Consider the following 11,480-nt stretch of genomic DNA (forward strand, 5'->3'; position numbering starts at 1 on the left):
CAAAAGACATCATCCTCTAAACTTTTCCGATGTTGTTAACAGCAATTCTTTTGTGCATTTTGTTGTGTTAAGGTGTCCAAGGTTTTACACTGAAGTAGTTTTATTTTGGAAGTGTTGTTATTGAAAAATGTTGATGTTTAAAATGCCTGAACAGGCTGGGCTTCTCCATGTTACTACTTTCAAATTTCTTGAATTATTTTGAAAAGCTTTTCATTTATTTGATAGTGGTATTAACGACACTTTACAGAGCGTCTGTTGAACCCTGTGATTCTATAAAAAAGCTAGACCTATAAACAAATTGAGCCTTTTACAAAAGTCATGTTTTTCACACATTTTGTTATGTTAATGACAAAGAAACCATCTATTTCAAATTGACTTTGATTTACGTTGTCTGTTATCAGTTTGAGTAGAATCTTTTGGGAAATGGTTCTCACACGGTTGCAATTTTTACTGAGAAATTATGATTGAATTGGAGCCTCTTGCTCATGTCAGCTGTTATTACTGGCTGTGTTTGTTTGTTAATCTGTTGTAATATACATTAAGGAGTACCTCAAAAGTGTCCTACGTCTTATACATAAAAAGCACTGGTTTCTCTCTTGTTTTGTGATCAAACTAATTGTGCTTTCACTAAAGATAAGTTGAACTACCCATTGCCCCGAATGGTACTTGACTATTTATTGTAAGCATTTATTTGTTCTGAAACTGGTGGACCCTGTCTCACAGAGCAGAATTGCTGACTTTGGATAACTGCAGTGGATAAAATCTTATATTATCCATCAAATTCCTTCACAGAGAATCTTTTAAGTAGACATTTCACTGTTGCTTATTGTTGTGATCAGATGCTGCTGCACGTTTTATACACTAGGTGGCAGCAGTTGTTAAATATGAGTAATTAAAGAAGCAGAAAAGATTAGAGTAGGAAAACACAAAGATGCACATAGATGTTGCTTAGGGCATCTTGCACTAAAGCTACTTTGGGACTTAAACTAAGCCTCATCCTTCGAAACACAAACATAACAGTTATTGAGAAATGAAAAAAATGTAGGCATACTTTAATTAGTGTGGAAATTAGCCTTTATTTGTTGATGGTGTCATGGTAACCACACTGCAAATGAAAAAAATATTAAGATGACAGACCACATTTTATTACTCTCCTTTGATATTGATAAATGCTGATTATTGATTCATTCTGAGTTATTATTGGATGATTAAATGAGGAACAGAGGATGCAGCTTGCTCTCCATCTGCTTCTGTATGTTTCACTGAAACTCTCCTCCCTCTCTTTTCTTACTCTCCTCCACTTTGAAAACCCTCCTGCTCTTCTTCTCTCCCCTCAGGCCACGGCCCCTCCCCCTTTTGCTGATTGGCTGTTGCTCCAGCATCTGGTACGTGTCCTCCAACAGAGCGTTTCCACCGAGAGAGTAGCTGATGTCGGACCAAGTGAGGACTGAGCCACGGGACGGCCTAGAGACACAAACACAATATATTAAACTATGTATTATAATGTATTATTCTGTACTATATACTTTTCCATACAGCAGTATATGCTATACTCTAATATAATACTGACAATCAAGAAATCCAATTTTAACAGATCGGCAGCAGCCTGATTTTGAGTTAGTAAAGGAACTGATTCTGTTCCTTTACACTAAACTGAGAGACACACACACACACACACACACACACACACACACACACACACACACGCACACACACACACACGTGTTCTTACCTGTAGGTGCTGGGCCTCATGTATTGGATGATTTCTCTGTAGCTTAGAGGATAATCCCACATCTGGACGTCTGTCAACTGACCATCAAATCCTGGAACATAGATCACAGGATCGTTTCCCTGTGGAAGCTGAACACACACACACACACACACACAGCAGGGAGATAATGTTAGAGACAGTGATGAAGATTTAAGATGATTAATACACAGCAGCAGATCCTCCACAGGATTCATCGTGAGCGAGTGGGTGAGTTGATAACGAAGAAACTAAATATCTCAGGATGAGAAACAGTGACGGACACGAAGAAGACAAAGAGTTTGACCCCCAGAGGTCATGTCTCACCTGATAGGGCAGTATCTTCCTGATGCTCATGTTGTGGCCGCTGAACACCTGCCCTACATTCTTTGCATTGTCCACGGTGACACAGACTCTGGTCCATATGTCCGGGGAAAAACCTCCAGGCCAGAATTGAATGTTGGGTCTGAAAGTTTGTGTGTAATAATACCCCCAGGACAGTGTGTAGAGAGAATTGTAACTGGTTCCAAGAGTCACAAAGTCTGAGCCGGATGGGAAGAGTTTGAGGAGTGGGGGGTTTCTTGTTTCCATATAGTCAGTGAGGTAACGCAGACACACAGACAAACCTGCAGGATGCAAATGAGGAAGTGTTGATTTACAAATTCAAGTTAAAAGCACAATCTGTCATTCTATGTAACAAGGGGTCTCTGGAGGCATTGAATTCAATTGGATATCATAGAATATAAAAAAGAAACAGGTCCTTAAGTTTGAAACTTGGAATAAGAACATCTGGAACAAGGTAAGTAAAACACATCTGAAAAAAATATAGCATATAATATAAATATCAGAGTTTTTAAGTTTCATATTACACCTTTAAGTAAATACCACATGGACAACTCTGACTGGTTTTGTACTTTGTCAGTCACCTGTAGTTGAAAGCGGCGTGGTCCTAGGGGTGGTGGTGGTGGTGGTCTTAGTCCTAGGGGTGGGGGGGGTGTAGGAGGCGGGATAGAAGGTGATTCCTCCTCCTTTAGAAGATAAGGTGAACATCTTCCCATCCAAATTTACTACAGGACGAGCTGGAGACATGAAGAGGAAGAAACATCAAAGATCTTTTTCTGCACATTCTATCGTTAGAAATGTTAGAGTACACAGTAACATTATTAGAGTTCTCATATATATTATATTTTTGTCATTGGCAATAGATGGTAAAGGAATATAATATAATATATTTTATTATAATATCAAAACCTTTGTGTAGGTATGGGACACTGAAAGTTTGTACTTTTATTACAATGAGTCAAGGTTCAATGTTATCTGTGTGTGTGTGTGTGTGTGTGTGTGTGTGTCGGGAGGGGGGGGTGTATGTGTGGGTGTGTGTTTGTAGTCGTATGTTTTCGAGAAGTTGTTGTCACGTCCGGAGCTGAAATCATAACCATCACCATCGAACAAATCGAATCTTAATCTTCATCTTCATTCTCCTCCTCACTCAGCAAAGCCTCTCCAGTTAAGTGCGTTTGCGTGTGTGCGTGTGCGTGTGTGTGTGTACGTAGGTTTACCTGTTGTCCATGTAGTAGAGGTGGTTGTAGGTATTTGAATAAATGTTGTCACACCCGGCACTGACATCACAACGATCACAATAGAAACAAAAAGCAGCTTCATCTTCATCTTCATCCTCCTCCTCACTCAGCAAAGTCTCTGCAGTGAAGTATGTGTGTCTGTGTGTGTCTGTGTGTCACCGTCCCTCTGAACAGGCTGCACCCTCCTCTATCTCTTATTTCCTGCTGCAGCTGTTGACACTTCAGAGATCCAGCCTCTGGTGTGTACGGAAGCCTGTTACATTCACTTGAAAAACGTTCACTGTTGCACATTCCAAGATAAGTTCTGTTTTTCTGATTAAAAAAAAAGGCTCTTTTTTTCTGAGTTATGTTTTCTCCGGAAAAGGCGTCACCTCCATCCTGCCTGAAGCGCTCACCTGCATGGAGTCTGGTGGCTGCTGCATCAGCCTGAACCTGCAACTGTGCTCAATGATCTCAAGTGCAGCGGTGTCAACACAGGTAAGGAAAGTTTTTGGTTACACGTTAGAAATGTCAAATTCTGTGACGTCTTTTGACCGCATGTAACAACAGAGAGCGATCGACAGTGACAGCAGCCTGTCTCCCTAGAGGCTCGATCCAGCTCGCTGTGTTCGAGCCCCTGTTTATAAACCTATGGGGGGGTACCCAAAAACTAGAGATAATGTGACTAAATTTGGGCATGCGTTGTACCAAAGATTTAAGGACCTGTTGAAGAACATCCCTTCGTTTACCATTCCATAAGCAGGTCAGAGAAAGTTCAGAGAAGGGAGGAAACTAACAGAACACATCTGGAATAGTATTTAAAAGTCTGAGCATATGGCGCCATAGATGTAAATGTCATTATGTTTTATAACTATGCTCAAAAGATCTCTAAGCTGAATATACAATACTGTATTATGAGCTCAGGGTTTGTTTTGTTTTTCACGATTAGCATTTTCTATTTTATCAAGACAGTCATCACCTCACTTAAACTGTTTGTAACAAATGGTTGATGAACAGTATGTTCATGCACTTGATGACTACTACACCAAACAACAAATGTGCAAATTTGAAAAAAGGTTTACTGCTGTTGTGTACTTTTTTCCTCTTAATATACAGCTCAGTACAGTTTTGTAGACAATGTGATAGTCTTTAAGTTAAGTGGTACGAAAGACATCATCCTCTAAACTTTTCTGATGTTGTCAACAGGAAGTATTTTGTGCATTTTGTTGTGTTAAGGTGTCCAAGGTTTTACACTGAAGTAGAGTTGAATTATTTTAGAAGTGTTCTTATTGAAATATGTTGATGTTTGAAATGTTTGAAATGCCTGAACAGGCTGGGCTGTTCCATGTTACTACTTTCAAATTTCTTGAATTATTTTGAAAAGCTTTTCATTTATTTGATAGTGGTAATAACGACACTTTACAGAGCGTCTGTTGAACCCTGTGATTCTATAAAAAAGCTAGACCTATAAACAAATTGAGCCTTTTACAAAAGTCATGTTTTTCACACATTTTCTTATGTCAATGACAAAGAAACCATCTATTTCAAATTGACTTTGATTTACGTTGTCTGTTATCAGTTTGAGTAGAATCTTTTGGGAAATGGTTCTCACACGGTTGCAATTTTTACTGAGAAATTATGATTGAATTGGAGCCTCTTGCTCATGTCAGCTGTTATTACTGGCTGTGTTTGTTTGTTAATCTGTTGTAATATACATTAAGGAGTACCTCAAAAGTGTCCTACTTCTTATAAATAAAAAGCACTGGTTTCTCTCTTGTTTTGTGATCAAACTAATTGTGCTTTCACTAAAGATAAGTTGAACTACCCATTGCCCCGAATGGTACTCCACTATTTATTGTAAGCATTTATTTGTTCTGAAACTGGTGGACCCTGTCTCACAGAGCAGAATTGCTGACTTTGGATAACTGCAGTGGATAAAATCTTATATTATCCATCAAATTCCTTCACAGAGAATCTTTTAAGAAGACATTTCCCTGTTGCTTATTGTTGTTATCAGATGCTGCTGCACGTTTTATACACTAGGTGGCAGCAGTTGTTAAATATGAGTAATTAAAGAAGCAGAAAAGATTAGAGTAAGAAAACACAAAGATACTCATAGATGTTGCTTAGGGCATCTTGCACTAAAGCTACTTTGGGACTTAAACTAACTAACAGTTATTGAGAAATGTTTATGTGACCAAACATTTGTTAATTGAAAAAGGGAAAAAATGTAGGCATATTTTAATTAGTGTGGAAATTAGCCTTTATTTGTTGATGGGGTCATGGTAACCACACTGTAAATGAAAAAAGTATTAGGATGACAGACCACATTTTATTATTCTCTTTTGATAAATGCTGATCATTGATTCATTCTGAGTTATTATTTCTGATTATTGATTTATTCAGAGTTATTATTGGATGATTAAATGAGGAACAGAGGATGCAGCTTGCTCTCCATCTGCTTCTGTATGTTTCACTGAAACTCTCCTCCCTCTCTTTTCTTACTCTCCTCCACTTTGAAAACCCTCCTGCTCTTCTTCTCTCCCCTCAGGCCACGGCCCCTCCCCCTTTTGCTGATTGGCTGTTGCTCCTTCATCTGGTACGTGTCCTCCAACAGAGCGTTTCCACCGAGAGAGTAGCTGATGTCGGACCAAGTGAGGACAGAGCCACGGGACGGCCTAGAGACACAAACACAATATATTAGAACCTGAACAGTCATAAATCAATCATAAACTGAGACACACACACACACGCACACACACACACGTGTTCTTACCTGTAGGTGCTGGGCCTCATGTATTGGATGATTTCTCTGTAGCTTAGAGGATAATCCCACATCTGGACGTCTGTCAACTGACCATCAAATCCTGGAACATAGATCACAGGATCGTTTCCCTGTGGAAGCTGAACACACACACACACACACACACACACACACACAGCAGGGAGATAATGTTAGAGACAGTGATGAAGATTTAAGATGATTAATACACAGCAGCAGATCCTCCACAGGATTCATCGTGAGCGAGTGGGTGAGTTGATGACGAAGAAAACAAATATCTCAGGATGAGAAACAGTGACGGACACGAAGAAGACAAAGAGTTTGACCCCCAGAGGTCATGTCTCACCTGATAGGGCAGTATCTTCCTGATGCTCATGTTGTGGCCGCTGAACACCTGCCCTACATTCTTTGCACTGTCCACGGTGACACAGACTCTGGTCCATATGTCCGGGGAAAAACCTCCAGGCCAGAATTGAATGTTGGGTCTGAAAGTTTGTGTGTAATAATACCCCCAGGACAGTGTGTAGAGAGAATTGTAACTGGTTCCAAGAGTCACAAAGTCTGAGCCGGATAGGAAGAGTTTGAGGAGTGGGGGGTTTCTTGTTTCCATATAGTCAGTGAGGTAACGCAGACACACAGACAAACCTGCAGGATGCAAATGAGGAAGTGTTGATTTACAAATTCAAGTTAAAAGCACAATCTGTCATTCTATGTAACAAGGGGTCTCTGGAGGCATTGAATTCAATTGGATATCATAGAATATAAAAAAGAAACAGGTCCTTAAGTTTGAAACTTGGAATAAGAACATCTGGAACAAGGTAAGTAAAACACATCTGAAAAAAATATAGCATATAATATAAATATCAGAGTTTTTAAGTTTCATATTACACCTTTAAGTAAATACCACATGGACAACTCTGACTGGTTTTGTACTTTGTCAGTCACCTGTAGTTGAAAGCGGCGTGGTCCTAGGGGTGGTGGTGGTGGTCTTAGGGGTGGTGGTGGTCCTAGGGGTGGTGGTCCACTGGGTGGTGGTCCTAGGGGTGGTGGTGGTGGTGGTCTTAGTCCTAGGGCTGTTGGGGGTGTAGGAGGAGGGATAGAAGGTGATTCCTCCTCCTTTAGAAGATAAGGTGAACATCTTCCCATCCAAATTTACTACAGAACGAGCTGGAGACATGAAGAGGAAGAAACATCAAAGATCTTTTTCTGCACATTCTATCGTTAGAAGTGTTGTAGAGTACACAGAAACATTATTAGAGTTCTCATATATATTATATTTTTGTCATTGGCAATAGATGGTAAAGGAATATAATATAATATATTTTATTATAATATCAAAACCTTTGTGTAGGTATGGGACACTGAAAGTTTGTACTTTTATTACAATGAGTCAAGGTTCAATGTTATCTGTGTGTGTGTGTGTGTGTGTGTGTGTGTGTCGGGAGGGGGGGGTGTATGTGTGGGTGTGTGTTTGTAGTCGTATGTTTTCGAGAAGTTGTTGTCACGTCCGGAGCTGAAATCATAACCATCACCATCGAACAAATCGAATCTTAATCTTCATCTTCATTCTCCTCCTCACTCAGCAAAGCCTCTCCAGTTAAGTGCGTTTGCGTGTGTGCGTGTGCGTGTGCGTGTGTGTGTGTGTGTACGTAGGTTTACCTGTTGTCCATGTAGTAGAGGTGGTTGTAGGTATTTGAATAAATGTTGTCACACCCGGCACTGACATCACAACGATCACAATAGAAACAAAAAGCAGCTTCATCTTCATCTTCATCCTCCTCCTCACTCAGCAAAGTCTCTGCAGTGAAGTATGTGTGTCTGTGTGTGTCTGTGTGTCACCGTCCCTCTGAACAGGCTGCACCCTCCTCTATCTCTTATTTCCTGCTGCAGCTGTTGACACTTCAGAGATCCAGCCTCTGGTGTGTACGGAAGCCTGTTACATTCACTTGAAAAACGTTCACTGTTGCACATTCCAAGATAAGTTCTGTTTTTCTGATTAAAAAAAAAGGCTATTTTTTTCTGAGTTATGTTTTCTCCGGAAAAGGCGTCACCTCCATCCTGCCTGAAGCGCTCACCTGCATGGAGTCTGGTGGCTGCTGCATCAGCCTGAACCTGCAACTGTGCTCAATGATCTCAATGGTCTCCCTAAAGGCACGATCCAGCTCGCTGTGTTCGAGCCCCTGTTTATAAACCTATGGGGGGGTACCCAAAAACTAGAGATAATGTGACTAAATTTGGGCATGCGTTGTACCTAAGATTTAAGGACCTGTTGAAGAACATCCCTTCGTTTACCATTCCATAAGCAGGTCAGAGAAAGTTCAGAGAAGGGAGGAAACTAACAGAACACATCTGGAATAGTATTTAAAAGTCTGAGCATATGGCGCCATAGATGTAAATGTCATTATGTTTTATAACTATGCTCAAAAGATCTCTAAGCTGAATATACAATACTGTATTATGAGCTCAGGGTTTGTTTTGTTTTTCACGATTAGCATTTTCTATTTTATCAAGACAGTCATCACCTCACTTAAACTGTTTGTAACAAATGGTTGATGAACAGTATGTTCATGCACTTGATGACTACTACACCAAACAACAAATGTGCAAATTTGAAAAAAGGTTTACTGCTGTTGTGTACTTTTTTCCTCTTAATATACAGCTCAGTACAGTTTTGTAGACAATGTGATAGTCTTTAAGTTAAGTGGTACGAAAGACATCATCCTCTAAACTTTTCTGATGTTGTCAACAGGAAGTATTTTGTGCATTTTGTTGTGTTAAGGTGTCCAAGGTTTTACACTGAAGTAGAGTTGAATTATTTTGGAAGTGTTCTTATTGAAATATGTTGATGTTTGAAATGTTTGAAATGCCTGAACAGGCTGGGCTGCTCCATGTTACTACTTTCAAATTTCTTGAATTATTTTGAAAAGCTTTTCATTTATTTTATAGTGGTATTAACGACACTTTACAGAGCGTCTGTTGAACCCTGTGATTCTATAAAAAAGCTAGACCTATAAACAAATTGAGCCTTTTACAAAAGTCATGTTTTTCACACATTTTGTTATGTTAATGACAAAGAAACCATCTATTTCAAATTGACTTTGATTTACGTTGTCTGTTATCAGTTTGAGTAGAATCTTTTGGGAAATGGTTCTCACACGGTTGCAATTTTTACTGAGAAATTATGATTGAATTGGAGCCTCTTGCTCATGTCAGCTGTTATTACTGGCTCTGTTTGTTTGTTAATCTGTTGTAATATACATTAAGGAGTACCTCAAAAGTGTCCTACGTCTTATAAATAAAAAGCACTGGTTTCTCTCTTGTTTTGTGATCAAACTAATTGTGCTTTCACTAAAGATAAGTTGGATAAAATCTTATATTATCCATCAAATTCCTTCACAGAGAATCTTTTAAGTAGACATTTCCCTGTTGCTTATTGTTGTGATCAGATGCTACTGCACGTTTTATACACTAGGTGGCAGCAGTTGTTAAATATGAGTAATTAAAGAAGCAGAAAAGATTAGAGTAAGAAAACACAAAGATGCACATAGATGTTGCTTAGGGCATCTTGCATTAAAGCTACTTTGGGACTTAAACTAACTAACAGTTATTGAGAAATGTTAATGTGACCAAACATGGGTTAATCGAAAAAGGGAAAAAATGTAGGCATACTTTAATTAGTGTGGAAATTAGCCTTTATTTGTTGATGGTGTCATGGTAACCACACTGCAAATGAAAAAAATATTAAGATGACAGACCACATTTTATTACTCTCCTTTGATATTGATAAATGCTGATTATTGATTCATTCAGAGTTATTATTGGATGATTAAATGAGGAACAGAGGATGCAGCTTGCTCTCCATCTGCTTCTGTATGTTTCACTGAAACTCTCCTCCCTCTCTTTTCTTACTCTCCTCCACTTTGAAAACCCTCCTGCTCTTCTTCTCTCCCCTCAGGCCACGGCCCCTCCCCCTTTTGCTGATTGGCTGTTGCTCCAGCATCTGGTACGTGTCCTCCAACAGAGCGTTTCCACCGAGAGAGTAGCTGATGTCGGACCAAGTGAGGACAGAGCCACGGGACGGCCTAGAGACACAAACACAATATATTAAACTATGTATTATAATGTATTATTCTGTACTATATACTTTTCCATACAGCAGTATATGCTATACTCTAATATAATACTGACAATCAAGAAATCCAATTTTAACAGATCGGCAGCAGCCTGATTTTGAGTTAGTAAAGGAACTGATTCTGTTCCTTTACACTAAACTGAGAGACACACACACACACACACACACACACACACACACACACACGCACACACACACACGTGTTCTTACCTGTAGGTGCTGGGCCTCATGTATTGGATGATTTCTCTGTAGCTTAGAGGATAATCCCACATCTGGACGTCTGTCAACTGACCATCAAATCCTGGAACATAGATCACAGGATCGTTTCCCTGTGGAAGCTGAACACACACACACACACACACACACACACACACACACACACACACACACACACACACACAGCAGGGAGATAATGTTAGAGACAGTGATGAAGATTTAAGATGATTAATACACAGCAGCAGATGCTCCGCAGGATTCATTGTGAGCGAGTGAGTGTGTTGATAACGAAGAAACTAAATATCTCAGGATGAGAAACAGTGACGGACACGAAGAAGACAAAGAGTTTGACCCCCAGAGGTCATGTCTCACCTGATAGGGCAGTATCTTCCTGATGCTCATGTTTGATCCGCTGAACACCTGCCCTACATTCTTTGCACTGTCCACGGTGACACAGACTCTGGTCCATATGTCCGGGGAAAAACCTCCAGGCCAGAATTGAATGCTGGGTTGGAAAGTTTGAGGCTTATAATACAGCCAAGAGCTCAGAGAGTACAAAACACCGGAACTGGTTCCCAGAGTCACAGGGTCTGAGCTGGATGGGAAGAGTTTGAGGAGTGGGGGGTTTCTTGTTGTGTAATAGTCAGTGAGGTAACGCAGACACACAGACAAACCTGCAGGATGCAAATGAAGAAGTGTTGATTTACAAATTCAAGTTAAAAGCACAATCTGTCATTCTATGTAACAAGGGGTCTCTGGAGGCATTGAATTCAATTGGATATCATAGAATATAAAAAAGAAACAGGTCCTTAAGTTTGAAACTTGGAATAATAACATCTGGAATAAGGTAAGAACAACACATCTCAACAAGATATAGCATAATATATATATATATCATCGATTTGATGGATTTAAGTTTCATATTACACCTTTAAGTAAATACCACATGGACAACTCTGTCTGGTTTTTGTACTTTGTCAGTCACCTGTAGTTGAAAACGGCGTGGTCCTAGGGGTGGTGGTGGTGGTCTAGGGTGGTGGTGGT

The 11,480-nt window shown here is 39.8% G+C and overlaps 3 protein-coding genes across 4 annotated transcripts in view; all 3 read right to left on the bottom strand.

Annotated features, from left to right (window-relative positions):
* Positions 1-1,051: 1,051 nt before the first annotated feature.
* LOC128461608 (uncharacterized) lies at positions 1,052-3,508 on the bottom strand. The gene is made up of 5 exons (XM_053446608.1): positions 3,307-3,508; positions 2,674-2,826; positions 2,075-2,373; positions 1,733-1,860; positions 1,052-1,464 (listed from the first exon to the last, which is right to left on the bottom strand). Exons 1-5 carry the CDS (start codon positions 3,419-3,421, stop codon positions 1,260-1,262), a joined length of 900 nt encoding a protein of 299 aa, XP_053302583.1. The 5' UTR covers positions 3,422-3,508; the 3' UTR covers positions 1,052-1,259.
* Positions 3,509-5,545: 2,037 nt separating this feature from the next.
* LOC128461594 (uncharacterized) lies at positions 5,546-7,958 on the bottom strand. Of its 2 annotated transcripts, XM_053446594.1 has the most exons (6): positions 7,748-7,958; positions 7,090-7,255; positions 7,034-7,050; positions 6,435-6,733; positions 6,083-6,210; positions 5,546-5,984 (listed from the first exon to the last, which is right to left on the bottom strand). In XM_053446594.1, the coding sequence occupies exons 1-6, from the start codon at positions 7,860-7,862 to the stop codon at positions 5,780-5,782; spliced, it is 930 nt and encodes a 309-aa protein (XP_053302569.1). In that variant the 5' UTR covers positions 7,863-7,958; the 3' UTR covers positions 5,546-5,779. The 2 variants fall into 2 exon arrangements, with proteins under 2 accessions (XP_053302569.1, XP_053302562.1); XM_053446587.1 differs by having other exon boundaries at positions 7,034-7,255.
* Positions 7,959-9,757: 1,799 nt separating this feature from the next.
* LOC128461558 (uncharacterized) overlaps positions 9,758-11,480 on the bottom strand; it is a 3,997-nt gene continuing 2,274 nt past the window's right edge. The window contains exons 3-5 of the mRNA XM_053446537.1: positions 10,809-11,110; positions 10,431-10,558; positions 9,758-10,170 (exon numbers count right to left, since the gene is read on the bottom strand). Coding sequence (XP_053302512.1) covers positions 9,966-10,170; positions 10,431-10,558; positions 10,809-11,110 — 635 coding nt within the window. The 3' untranslated portion in view covers positions 9,758-9,965. The remainder of the gene's footprint in view (positions 10,171-10,430; positions 10,559-10,808; positions 11,111-11,480) is intronic.

This window comes from Pleuronectes platessa, chromosome 2 (assembly GCF_947347685.1).
Source record: "Pleuronectes platessa chromosome 2, fPlePla1.1, whole genome shotgun sequence".
Taxonomy (NCBI): domain Eukaryota; kingdom Metazoa; phylum Chordata; class Actinopteri; order Pleuronectiformes; family Pleuronectidae; genus Pleuronectes; species Pleuronectes platessa.